Source organism: Bipolaris victoriae, assembly GCF_000527765.1.
Source record: "Bipolaris victoriae FI3 unplaced genomic scaffold scaffold_33, whole genome shotgun sequence".
Lineage (NCBI taxonomy): Eukaryota > Fungi > Ascomycota > Dothideomycetes > Pleosporales > Pleosporaceae > Bipolaris > Bipolaris victoriae.
Genome location: NW_014575359.1, coordinates 18,272 through 31,748, shown reverse-complemented (window position 1 = coordinate 31,748; position 13,477 = coordinate 18,272). Strand labels below are relative to the sequence as shown.

Genomic DNA, 13,477 nt, shown 5'->3' with positions numbered 1-13,477 from the left:
GCGTATCGTTGAACTTACGTGGTCCAACCATGTATGTTTTTTCTTCTGTGTATACGTGACGTTTGTTTTTTCCTTTCTGGACGTTTGATTCCGTTGCGCACTGACACGGGAAAGGCGGCGAGGCGGTGGAGAAAGGAAGGTAATGCAAGGACGAGGGGGGGGGGTGGTGGAGCTGATGACGGCATGTGAATGAATGATGCCCAAGGGCCCGGTCGGCCCCCAGCCTTCCTACACCTTCGACTTGGCTTCCAATGACTAGTCACGCACGCATGTTCCGATAGTAGCAGGTCCCAAGTGCGATCAAACGCAGAATGTAAAGCGGAACGAGCAGAGTGGACAAGAGAGAAGATTGCTACCGCCCTCGGTTGGCCTTCTAGTCTGTTGAGAGAGGGGCATGTGACTCGGCCCCCCGCATGTTGCTAGGATGATTAGCGCGGGAACAGTGGAGACAGGCCGTTCACGCGAACCTTGCGTCTGATCTGCCCAGATTCCCCCTCAAACGTCACGAAGACACCTCACGATGTCTGGAATGCCAAAAGAAGGGGGGCATCTCGGGAACACCCGACCTACAGTTTTCCCTGCGGTTGTAAACTTCGCATGTGTAAGCGTCATCATCTGCTGGTCCCCCTGGACCTTGATCCGATGTTATGCGTTTTCGTCCACCCGGCCAAGGCGCCGACGCTTCCATGTCGATCCCCTGATGGGATATCTCTTGCCCCTTGTGACATGGCCGTTGATTGGAAGACAACCATGTGTGCTGGCATTAAAACGCACGCCGATACATTCCCAGAACGGGCAAAGACCCATCTGATGTAACTGTAGGAAAGCCTATGACCCCGGATCGTAGTCGAGATTCTCTAGTTAACCCCATGTCTAGTCCGCGACTAGTACCCATACAAAAAATCTTGTTTTGTTTCATCTACGCGCTGAATCCTAGCAGCAAGTAATATTGATTTGCTTGCTATTACTACTTTTGTGGGACTGGAAAAAACGCGCAAGGTACGCAGTTCTATGCTGCGAGTGTGTGTTCCATGGCAACTGTTGGTTCATACATTCGGAGATGATGCGAGGCAAAACAAACCCCCCTTTTTGTTTTCCTTTCTTCTCTTTCGGCATGCTGTCATTTTGTGACCTAGCATGAGCTTCCTTCCCCGGAAAAGCATCATGTGGTCTTTCTTGGGTGCAGGCCCGAGCAAGTATGATGTGGGTCAAGCGGTGGACAAAGGTCTCAGTCACATCCTTGTTCACTTATTACCCTTTGCCGTTACAGTGAACGGTAACCTAAGCGCCTTCACTTCCAAGCTTTTCCTCCATTATATAGTCCTGGAGTGAACGGCCTTACTCTGGTCTTCTTCTTCCTTCCCCACAATCGGCTCTCAACTCTTGGTGAACACTGCCTAGTTGACTAAGATGATACGCCATATTTTGCTCGGGCTTGCCGCCTGCTCGAGCCTCATCAATGCGGCCCCTCTAGTGCACGAGGCTACTGACCTCGCTGCCACCCTTACTCGCCGCGCCGAAGTGGATAGCTGCCCTGGCTATACTGCCTCGAATGTTGTCGAGAAAGATTCTACTTTGACGGCCGACCTCACTCTCGCTGGTGACGCCTGCAATGCGTACAGCGACGATATCAAGAATCTGAAGTTGCTCGTCGAGTACCAAAATAGTGAGTCTTCGCTGTTCTGCTGCTGCATCAAGTTGCCATTCATACTAAGAACCAATCAGATGAGCGACTACACGTCAAAATCTACGATGCCGACCTCCAGGTTTTCCAGGTCCAAGAATCAGTCTTCCCTCGACCAAAGCATGAACAGGCGTCAACGGACAGCACAGCCCTTCAATTTGATGTCAAGGAGAGTCCATTTTCTTTTACAGTCAAGCGCAGAGATGGTGGTGAAGTTCTTTTTGATACTGAAACCGTCCCCCTGGTCTTCGAGAAACAGTACGTGCGCCTTCGGACCAAGCTCCCTGACAACCCAAACATCTACGGTCTCGGTGAGCACAGCGATTCATTCCGCTTCCACACGGATAAATACGAGCGTGTGTTTTTGAACGGCGAGTCCATTAACATTCCCACAAACGCCAATCTTTATGGATCTCACCCAGTGTATTTTGACCACCGTGGTGGCAAGGGTACTCATGGTGTTTTCATGCTCAACTCCAGCCCAATGCAAGTGGACATCAAAAAGGCCGACAGCGGTTACCAGTACCTCGAGTACAACACTGTCGGTGGAGTTATTGACCTATACTTCATGGCTGGAAGCAAGCCCGCTGAAGTTTCCAAGCAATACGCCGACGTTGCCGGCTACTCTGCAATGTACCCATACTGGACTCTTGGTTTCCACCAGTGCAAGTACGGATACTGGGACGTCAACATGGTTGCGGAAGTCGTTGCCAACTACTCCACTGCTGGCATTCCTCTTGAGGTCATGTGGACCGATATCGACTACATGAACCTTCGCGAGGACTTTACCACCGACCCTGATCGTTTCCCGCTCTCAAAGATGCGTGAATTGGTATCAACTCTTCACTCGCGCGATCAGAAGTACGTACTAATCTTGGATCCTGGCGTTCATGCAGTTGGCAACTATGAGCCTTACGAGAAGGGCCACGAAATGGAAGTTTTCCTCAAAGCCGCCGATGGCACTGATCTCCTTGGAGTCCAATGGCCCGGAGAGGTCGCATGGCCTGATTGGTTCGCGCCCAACACCCAGGAGTGGTGGACACAGGAAATCCTCAAGCAGTTCGATGCTGATAGCGGTATTAACCTTGACGGACTCTGGGTCGACATGAACGAGGCGTCCAACTTTTGCCAGGATCCTCAGACTTGCAACCCGCGCCAAAAAGCCATTGATGATGGTATCCCACCAAAGCCTGGAAATGCTCCTCGCCCAAATACCGGTCGCCCTATTCCCGGCTTCCCAGCATCATTCCAGCCTTCATCTGGTAACAGCTCAGTCAAGGCTCGTGATTCCAAGTACCTCCTTTCTCGTGAATCTCCCGCTGGCTTGAAGACACGTCAGTCTGCTGGTGTCATTACTCCACGTCAATCTGCCAATGGCAGCATGAAGGGTTTCCCAGACCGTAACTGGTTTGACCCTGCTTACCGCGTCAACAGCCATCTCGGTAAGGTCTCGCAGCAGACCATTGCCATGAACACGACAAACTACGATGGAACCTGGCAGTACGACACGCACAACCTGTACGGCAGCATGATGGCCTCGGCGACCCGCGAATCCATGCTCGCCCGCCGTCCCAAGGTTCGTCCTTTTGTCCTCACCCGCTCCACATTCGCGGGAATCGGCCGCAAAGTAGCACATTGGTTCGGTGACAACGCTTCGATCTGGGAGCACTACCGCACCTCCATTCGCCAGATGCTGTCCTTTGTCTCCATGCACCAGATGCCCATGGTCGGCTCCGACGTGTGCGGCTTCAACGGCAACGCAGACCAATACATGTGCGCACGCTGGGCCGTATTGGGCGCCTTCCAGCCCTTCTACCGCAACCACGCCGAACTCAGCACCATCCAGCAAGAATTCTACCAATGGCCCGTTGTCGCCAATGCTGCCAAAAAGGCCATTGAAACCCGCTACAAACTCATGGACTACATCTACACCGCCCTCTACTACCAGACTCAAGACGGCACACCAATGATCAACCCGCTCTTCTTCCTCTACCCAGAAGACGAAAAGACTTTTGACATTCAAGAACAATGGTTCTACGGCGACGCCCTCCTCATCTCGCCCGTGACTGTCGATTACTCCGACACAGTCATCTTCTACCTGCCCAACGACGTCTTCTACGACTACTGGACGTACGGCAAAGTGCAGGGCCAGGGCCAAAACGTCACAGTCAGTAACCTAACCTACAGCGACATCCCCGTGCATATCCGCGGCGGAAGCGTAATCCCGCACCGCGTCAACAGCGCGAATACCACAAAGGCGCTGCGCAACGAGGACTTTTTCGTGCTCGTGGCCCCGGATGCGCAGGGTAAAGCCGCGGGGCGGTTGTACCTTGATGATGGCGAGAGCATCGAGCAAGCTGGCACTAGCGAGATTAACTTTTCGTTTGATAATGGCAAGTTCAGTGCTACGGGGTCGTTTGGGTACAAGGCGCAGGGCGCGGAGAGCGTCGCAGTTGCGCGGGTGGTGGTGCTGGGACAGGCGCAAAAGGGCGCGACGGGCGAGTTTGATGCCGAGAAGCAGACTATTGAGGTCAAGGGGCCGTGGACCTTGGACACAGAGTTTGGCTTTGAGTTGTGACTATCTAGGAGTGCTGTCGGCGGCGCTATTGCCCAGGCCGACGGTGCTACTGCTACTGCTACTACTGTTACTTCGGATGGAGGCGGGCCGCGCTGCGGCGGAGCATGGTGGCGGCGTTTACTCATCGTGTTTGGGGTGGGTATTTCTATCATTGGCATGTAGAATGGCGTTCTTGGGTTTGCTTTTTTTAAGGGGGTTACGGATACACATGTTAGCTTGAGCGAGCATTGGCTAGCGGATTTACGCATAGGAATGAGATACCATTTAAGGCGCTAGTGCTGCATAGCATAGCAACTCTATTATGACTGTGGCTTTTCTCTCATCTATGCAAGGCGGATGGAGTATAGCCGTCAATCTGCTGGCCACTCGCCAAAGCTGCTATGCCCGAGCGCGTATTACTGTGATACCTGATCGGCCATGCTGTCAATATCGCACCACGTTGCTGCAGCGATGCGTGCCGTCCACATTCCCGATCTTCCCGATCTTCCCGACAGTGACGTTGTGCAGATTAGCTGTGGTCACAGCGCGATGTGAGACAGGGCGTCCGGGGGGACTGCGATCATTTGTGCGGGGTAGTGGAGGGTTGACTCTGGTGAGACCAAGACAACTGACAGGTTACCCAGGTGATAGGTCACACGAGCCTCTTAACCATAAGCCCACGTAGGGCAAAATACACGTGGCATAAAAGGCACTTGTTGGTTTTTAGTGCACAGAAAGTGAGCAGTCGCTCACAGCGGGAACCGACTGATGTGTATCTTGTGACTGGTGAAAGTCTGTGGGTGGCCGCTCCAACGGGTCATGAGGTTGCGCAATGTTCTGGCGTTCGTCTTGGACGTGTGTCGGCAGGTTTGACACAGGCATATTTTCCGAAAGGACATTCAATACTAGACGGTTCATTCACCCGCAATGGTTATTGCCTCGAGTTCGTCGCGCACACTGTTCAGGCTGACGTCTTGGACCTCATAGCCAACCTCGATCTTGTTCTTTGGCCGCGCCTTATTGAGTCCCTCAAGCAAAACACATGCTTTGCAGACTTCTTGGCTAGAGAGATATCCACACTTGCTGCACTGGCCCATGACCTGCTTGTTTGTTTTCTTTGGCGTGTAGACCTTCTTGGCTTTCCTGCCATTGAGAAGTGGGACAGCGCCATCGGTTTGTTGGCCCTGTGGGTTTGCACTACGGGTAACACTCTTTGTCGTGATTTCAGTCTCAAGGCTAGAATCTGCAGCGGCTTCGTTCTGCCTTAGATGTGCTTCGACACTTGCCATCTCGCCACCGCTACTACGCCCTTGAGCGCTTCCACACCCACCCTCTTCTTCTTCAGTGACAGGCGCACTACTTGAACATGCACCTCCGCAACCTTCATCGCTGCCTGGTACTAGTTTGGCCATGTCTTCTCCGCTCCTCACCACGTCTAGGATAGCGCTTGGGCGCACACGTTCAAGGTTCTTTATCAAAGCGCGCGCACTGCCTCGGAAGGCTTCGGGGGAATAGATACATTCGGTGCTGAAGTAATCGAGGTTCTTGTGGTGAGCGTAGAGGACGATTTCCTTTTCGTATGCGTACTTGAGAGGCTTGCTGCGCTTGATGTTGGTGTTCGAGGCAGGGTCGGAGGATGCCGATGGCGTAGACGTAACGATGGATGTGGTGCGTGATAAACGCGGAAGGTCACCTCGCAGCACTGTTTGGGTCAGTATTTGGTCGCAATGACATGGTGAGCAAGGCAGTACGCACAATTCATCAACACCGTCTCGGCGACATCGTCAGCATTATGTCCTGTGACGACATGCTTGACGCCGAGTCTTGATGCGCCGCGATCGAGGGCTTGTCGTCTGAAGACGCCGCAGTAGGTACAATTTCCCTTTTTACCAACTTGCTCTACAACCTGGTCCATAGTCCATCCGTACAACTCAGCGTAGCCAAGGATGGTCAGAGGCATGTCGTACTGCTGGGCGTTTCGCTTTACGGTTTCGAGGCTGTCATCACGATAGCCCTTGATTCCCTCGTCAATGGACAAGAGAATGAGGTCGAGGCCATAGTCGTAGCGCTCGTTGAGGGTCTTGAGAACGGAGGCAAGTACAGTGCTGTCCTTTCCGCCCGAGGCACCAATGGCGACTTTTTCGCCGCGGTGGAAGAGGGAATTGGTTGTGATGGTGTGGTGGATTTCGGTTTCGAAGACGGTGATGAAGCACGTCTTGCATAAGCGGGAGTGGTCCTTTGGGCGCAGGATCAGCGCGCGATTGACGCTGCAGAGAGCGCAGGGCGAGGGCGGCATGACTTGGCGTTGTTTCCTTGGGTTGTTGTCGTCGTGGTTGTCTTGTGTGGCGGGGGCGAAGGAAATGCGACAGGCTTGGTGGGCGACTGCGGGGCGCAGTGAGTGGCGCAGGCAAGTGACGCATGAGTCATGACAGCCGGCAGGCGGGGCAGAACCACTACCGTCATCGCTGAAACGCCCGGCTGGACCGTGACGCCTGCTGAACCTGATCATCCACCATCCACCGGCATCACTACGGCATCTCGGAATACCGCATCCTGGTCCTGTTCCTGGGGATCCCGTCCCGTATCGACGCAGACATGTGCCTGCACCGGTGTACATAGCACGTTCCTGCATGCACCAAACTACGGTTGAGCGCCTTGCAAACCCGCCTTGGCCCACTACGGAAACCTATGATGCTAGTATAGTAATCATAGTCTGTCACCAACTCGTCAATACCAGCACCTCGCCGACACCAACCCAAGGGACTTGACGGCGCCTGTAACCTCAGCGCCCACTCTTTGACAGCTACGCCGGCGGCGCATTGCGCAATGTGACTGCTGCCGCCAGTCGATCACACTCATTGTCGACTTCTCTCTTCTTCACCTGTCTGCTCGCGCGGACATGGCCGCGAGCGCAAATTTCCACTTGCTGCCGTCCCTTGTGTGCAGCTGAGGACATGCCTGGTGGCGCCTTCACGAGCTGGTCTTTTGCCCTTCTAGCCTTCAGCCTTGAAGTACGCTTCGGCGCTTCTTCCCCTCAACTTATTCCCGGCCGCTATGTCAATCTGGGATGCAACCCATGTGCTCATGGCCATGTCCCGTGCAATCACATGGCCTATAGACACGGAAATGCCCTGGGAGCTGATCTCGCGTCTCCGGGAACTCCCTGTCTTACGACTTTAGAGTTTGCTCGGGCCCTGTTTGACATCACGTCGATCCGCTAGGTTGCTCACTCACTCATGGTTGTCTGCACATCACTTTGCTCAAGGTCAGGTGTACTATCAGAGCCGCTTCTCCTTTACCCAATTCTACTTTGACTTGCTACTTGCAACCAATAGAGCATTTAGACTTTGCTAAACACCTGTTCAGGAAGCTCCCGCGACCCTGCGGATGTGGCATAAGCCGGATGCACACCTACCAGGCCAAGTGCCGTAGTAATGTTAATAGCTCCAAACACCAGGACACCGGACCACTCACAGTCGCCGTAGCTGTCATACGAGTCATGTTATTCATCGTCTGAAGGCTGATAGCAACGGTTACTCCTGTCCACTAACTCTCGACTTTGACACCGGCTCAAGGTCGGCCAGGCCATGTCTGTTGACGCCACAACACGCTGCGCCTGACGAGGTAATGCGGCTCGGAAATTTGTTTCAGTATCTCGTCCTCTAAAACGACATACAAACTCAAAGTCATGTACCTGTGCTGGACCCTTGTAGTGTTGTTTTGGAGCGAAGGTCATCCATGAACCACATCAGCCCAGGGCTCCTTGCGAAAACGTCCAAAAAAATCTACGTCTAATGCAGCCACCAAAGCACAAGGAGCTGACTCCGGGGTATGGTGCGATTAGATGAGGATCGGCTATTTTGTTTGGAGACTTTCGACTGCCAGGCACCGCACTGGCCCCTTCAACGCAATACACGAAGCCTCTTCCGACTCTAGTAACGTGTCTAGCTACACACTAACGATATATCGTTCCCTCGCAAGCCTCTTTTGCCACGCTAGTCGCTTGTGCATAGTCGGGCGACTCCCGTGTCCAAGAATTGGGCCGGCTGGTTTCGTCGTCGATCTTTTCGTGTGCTGAACCCCTACGTGCAATGGTTCGCCGATGGCAATGCTGTCAGCGACACCCCTTCAGCGCAATGCGTCCGTATAAGGCACGACTTTTCCCATAGCCTCTTGCTTACCAGTTTCGTCGATTGCGACGCTCAACACACTCCTTTGTACAATTTTCTTACACAACAAGATGGAGGCCCACGTCATGCTCGACACCCTTGGGTGGGTTTACACCAGCATCTTCATCACCTGGAACGTCGTCTTTGTCGCATGTCTTGTATTTCTTTGGTTTCATCGTCAGCACCCCTCTCTTCGCATACGAAGACTGCCATTGTTATTCGCTGGTATTATTCCACTGCACGTCTACGGCTCTATCTGCTGTCTTGGTAAGTAAAGTCAGACAATTATGCCTTCAAATCCTAATAGGAACTTGTCGATGACAAGTCGATTGTTTCCTGCACCAAAGTCTACTCGCCTTTGATACGTTGAGAGCATGAGCTGACTTTACTTGCAATCAGCATACGTAATTGGCCCTGTCGTCAGTTGCTCCGTAGAGTTCTGGATGATGTCCGTCTTGGTGCCAGTGGGCATGGGTACGTACTCCTGCTTGTCCAAGGACGCAAGTAACATACTAATCGCAATCAGCATTGTTCCATGCTTCCAACAGTCAATTTCTGCACATCGCCAGCCGTCAAAAGCAGTTTGCTCGCATGAGCTCGCTCAAGGACCATGCGCCAATCGACGAGAAGGCGGCGCAAGAGGTTGCCAATAGCCGATGGCGAAGAATCGCACAGGGACTTGAGCGCGCTGACAAGATCAAACGAACACTCATTTTCATTGGAATTGGCATGGCTTTCCAAGTAAGATTGTCAACACGTAGCCGAAAGAATTTCCATCTAACACTGACCAGTTAGCACTTGTCGTCTTTGTTTTCTTCGCTTCAAGGAAGTTCCACTACAACTACGGTATCATCGACTACACGGTCAAAGGCACCGGCATGGAAGTACGCATGAACTGCAGCAAAGGGTGGGAGTGGTGGCTATCGATTGTATGGCAGTTCTTCTGGTCTTGGATATACGCACCCTGGATTCTCTTCAAATCTCGGGGTATCCGCGATGTTCACGGTTGGCGTCTGCAGACTATTTGCTGTTGTCTTGTGGGGTATGTCTTTCCTAAACCATGCACCACGCACTCTGCTGACTTTTCGCAGTCTTCCAGCATCCCCTCTATGGCTTGCTGGTCTCTACGCTCCTGAGTTCGGGGTTGTAAACATGGTCTTTCCCCCACCACTTTGGTTCTCTGTCTGCTTCGGCCTAGTAGAGGTCTTCACAATTGGATCTACCATTCGCGATGTGCTTCAAGGCAACAAGCTTCGCCAAGAGACACTAGATGCTATTGCTGATTGGGAGGCGCGTCAAGCGGCCAACGACTTGGGCGCAGCTACTGGTGAGGAGCTGAAGAAGAGTCCTAGCGAGTTCTCGGGATCAACTGCCCTCCAGTCCGTTGGTGATTCTAGCTTCAGCAAACAGTCGTTTGATTCGAAGTCAGACATCTTGACGATGACTGCTTTGGAGAACGCTCTCCGAACCAACCCTATGCCACTCCTTGAGTTTGCTGCATTGAAGGATTTCTCTGGTACGTACTCTCTCGATGCGCATTGTCTAGTTGACCATGCACTGACCGCACAACAGGCGAAAACGTCAGCTTCCTTACCCATGTGGCAGATTGGCGACGCCAATGGTTTTCGCATAAATCATCGACCGCGGAGCACAACCGCAATCAATTTGTGGCTGCTGTCCGCATCTACGCTCATTTCATCTCTCTCGAATTTTCAGAGTTTCCTATCAACATTTCTTCCAAGGAGATGAAGCGACTTCATCATGTCTTTGTAGAAGCTGCTGTTGCACTATTTGGTCGTCGCCGAAACTCCCATTCATCATCGTCAAGCGGCGACGCGACACCTTTCGACAATGTTTATCCAGACGACGCTTCTGATATGCCTATTCACGACAAGAGCGCAAACAATTCTATCAAGGAACTCAAGGGCGCAATCAGCCTTGACAACCTTGGACGTGCCAACCTGAGAGCTGTGGCGCACATGGAGCCAGGCTGGCTCGATGGCACGCTGGCCGACATCAAGATTCCAGACAACTTCAACGAGATGGTTTTCGATTCTGCCGAGAAAGAAATCAAGTACCTTGTCCTCACAAATACCTGGCCCAAGTTTGTACAGGTTTCACGCGCAAACAGCGAGATGAGCAAAGAGGATCCGGAGAAGGGTAACAATGCCTGGATGCACAGGTTTTTATGTCATCACCCTTGATGAACTACCAACTACGTTTTTCAAATAATTTAATCATTTAATATAATGACATGCTGGTTAATCGTCAGCAAAATCTTTCTTTTCTACATTATGAAGTTCATGAATATAACTGAAGTGTTGATTCGACCTTGTCCATGTATCCTCAACGAAATCTCAAATCAAGAGCTATATAGGTTAGGCTGGTCCTTTGCACAGAAATGAACGAGTCTATTCACATACAACGGATCAGGAAATATATACTCAAAGACCCTACTATCCACTAACCCCAACGCAATAATAATACCCTGGCCAAATCTGCGTCCCACAATTCTCGCCATTGGCGCCAACAACTGGATTCCACTTGTAGAACAATGCGCTCTCAATCCCTGCATCATTCGCAAGCTTCCAACACCCATCCCCATCACCCGCTCGTACAAACTTGTTGCAGTTCCCCACGATCCCCGCTTGCGTCTCACTCGGCTTAGCCGGACCCGTCGTACTCGGCGCCGACGTCGTCGAAGTGCGAGACGCAGAGGCAGTAGGAGTAGGTGCAGCCACAGCCGAAACACCAATACAATATGAATACCCTGGCCAAATCTGCGTACCGCAGTTTTCGCCCTGCGACCCCAGAACCGGGTTCCAAGCATAGAAATCCGATGCTGCGACGCCTGAGTCGGTGATGATGGCCCAGCAGCTCGCCCCATCGCCAGTTGTGTGCCATTTATTGCAAGAAGCAGGCTGGCCTGCTTGCGTATTTGTCGGTTTGGGTACACTTTCCGTGGTCGAGGTACGAGTAGCACTCGACAGAGTACCAGTTGCGGGACGCGAAGTAGTAATCGGAGCGCCCTCCCCATTCACCCCAACACAGTAATAATAATCCTTCCAAATCATTGTATTGCAGAATTCACCGGTGGGACCGAGTACGGGATTTAGTTCGAAGAGCCGCGGTTGCGTTATGCGGGCGTCGTTGGCGACTTTCCAGCAGTTTGCGCCGGCGCTGACGAGGACGTAGCGGGTACATTCTTTGGGGGTGCCTTCGTGCAGGAGCCAGGGCGAGATCGGGGTGGAAGGGTTGTCGATGATTTCGAGGGTGGGGGTGCTGCCGGGGCCGCCGCGGATGGGGCCGTCGTTGTCGTCTGGGAGGCTGGAGTTGGAGGGGGGGATGTAGGAGCCGCCGGGGCGGCTGGTGAGAGTGGGTTAGTTGGGATGGTGGAAGGGGAGGGGGGTTGTGACTTACGAGACGCAGATGTATTGGTCTTCGACGAGGTGGTCGCAGGCGCCTAGGATGTTGGGATTCCAGGTTGCTAGTTGGGCGCCGTTGATGGGGTTGGTGCCTTCGGACACGGCGGCTGCAATGGAGGTGCTGGGAAGATGTTAGAGTTTGTGATGATTTGTTACAAAAATGTATGTTGGGAGAAAGGGGTGGCAGTGTAGACATACCAGGTTTGGCCTTTGGTTACGTGGAAAAGCGAGCAACCGCGAGGACCACAGATCTCTTGATCTTCAACGTAGCAGGCCTCGTTTTGGGTGAGATATACGAGACTCCCAGTCGACACGTTGTACTGGCGTGCAATGTCATTGCAAGCTTGCATGCTGTTGTTGGACGTAGTGCCCATGACATTGATGACTATCTGATCTGCCGCGCAGGACATCTGAGTTGCTTCTGGTTCTGGCTCGAAAACTTCTCCCGGTCCTTCCACAAACGATGGCGTTGGAGTCAGGACGACCATGTAGTTTGGTAGTGATCTCGTCGCTATGTTGGCTGCAATAGTGGTTTGGCAGACATTCTGGATGTCCTGGAACTCCTGAACAAGGTAGTCGGAGTGGTCTTCGTCAGGCAGAAACTCCGATGAGATGCGAGCATGCATCAGCTTCAAAAAGCATTCTGAGCATAGGAGGTCATCGTCGTAGATGTTGGCCATGCGACTGTTTTCGGCGGATACATTGGCTGGATTGATGCACCAGGGGTCAGAAGGGTCGGCATTGCAGTCTGGTCGGATGACATCGGAGCCAACCCATTCTTGAGACTCAACAAAGCACCATTGGTTGGAGGAGGACTTTAGACATGCAATGTCAAGACCAGCGACGAACCGGGTTGCAAGCGTTTCCGCGTCAACTTCACGATCTCCTGAGCGGAGGAACTCGCCGTCACAGGACCCGCCAACTTCATCAACCCATTTACGACTAGATTCAATACACCTTGTGGTACAGAGATCAGATGCGTTGCTTGAGCTCCAGTAGATGTTGTCCACGTTGGAAGTCCATTGAAACAGGTTCGGTTCACAATCTAATGTTGTGTTCCTATCTCATACTTAGCATTTAGTTATGAAAGCGATTGAGATAGAGTCAATCCAGAGTCAGATGACTTACAAGGCAGCAATACATGTGGTAGAAATGTTAAGAACGCCGGAGAGCCCCTGAGGATCTACCAATGGCCATAGTGTGAAAGCAGAAGCGTACTGTACCAAGCCAATGGAAAGTACGATCGAGAGGGATTTCAAAGAAGTCATGAGTATGAATCTACTTTCATAAGAGTGACACTTCTGTAGAAAGCATCCGGCAGTCGAGGAATCAAATGCCAAATGGAGGATCCTCAAGGTATTAGGACTTTGAGGCACTGACTTTGATATCACGCGTCCTCTTCCTACACCAACTCCAGAACCCACAATTTCACATGGCATTCACCAGAAAGCTCTACGCGCCACAGCCGAGCGGCTTACATGCGTCGTTTATCCTGGTTCTATCGCCATTCCGTGTGCCACATCGCGTAGGAGAAGAGTGTCTCGGCATCTGTTCAGCCTTCACCATTCCAAGCTTGCCCAGCTACTAGGTTTTTCCCCAAACAGCTATTTTTCTTCCAATTCAATAAGATTCAAATTCCTTA

At 52.3% G+C, this 13,477-nt stretch overlaps 4 protein-coding genes across 4 annotated transcripts; 2 read left to right on the top strand and 2 right to left on the bottom strand.

Annotated features, from left to right (window-relative positions):
* Positions 1–1,410: 1,410 nt before the first annotated feature.
* Positions 1,411–4,262, top strand: COCVIDRAFT_96670 (glycoside hydrolase family 31 protein; the record flags this gene model as incomplete). The annotated part of the gene is made up of 3 exons (XM_014702126.1): positions 1,411–1,666; positions 1,726–2,957; positions 3,024–4,262. The coding sequence occupies 3 exons, from the start codon at positions 1,411–1,413 to the stop codon at positions 4,260–4,262; spliced, it is 2,727 nt and encodes a 908-aa protein (XP_014557612.1).
* Positions 4,263–5,155: 893 nt separating this feature from the next.
* COCVIDRAFT_36887 (hypothetical protein) lies at positions 5,156–6,537 on the bottom strand (the record flags this gene model as incomplete). The annotated part of the gene is made up of 2 exons (XM_014702125.1): positions 5,156–5,943; positions 5,997–6,537. The coding sequence occupies 2 exons, from the start codon at positions 6,535–6,537 to the stop codon at positions 5,156–5,158; spliced, it is 1,329 nt and encodes a 442-aa protein (XP_014557611.1).
* A 1,944-nt stretch (positions 6,538–8,481) lies between these two features.
* On the top strand, positions 8,482–10,614 carry COCVIDRAFT_96536 (hypothetical protein; the record flags this gene model as incomplete). The annotated part of the gene is made up of 7 exons (XM_014702124.1): positions 8,482–8,677; positions 8,810–8,884; positions 8,937–9,151; positions 9,202–9,452; positions 9,502–9,926; positions 9,983–10,363; positions 10,400–10,614. 7 exons carry the CDS (start codon positions 8,482–8,484, stop codon positions 10,612–10,614), a joined length of 1,758 nt encoding a protein of 585 aa, XP_014557610.1.
* A 252-nt stretch (positions 10,615–10,866) lies between these two features.
* Positions 10,867–13,103, bottom strand: COCVIDRAFT_96715 (carbohydrate-binding module family 50 protein; the record flags this gene model as incomplete). The annotated part of the gene is made up of 4 exons (XM_014702123.1): positions 10,867–11,776; positions 11,831–11,956; positions 12,034–12,894; positions 12,964–13,103. The coding sequence occupies 4 exons, from the start codon at positions 13,101–13,103 to the stop codon at positions 10,867–10,869; spliced, it is 2,037 nt and encodes a 678-aa protein (XP_014557609.1).
* Between the last annotated feature and the right edge of the window lie 374 nt (positions 13,104–13,477).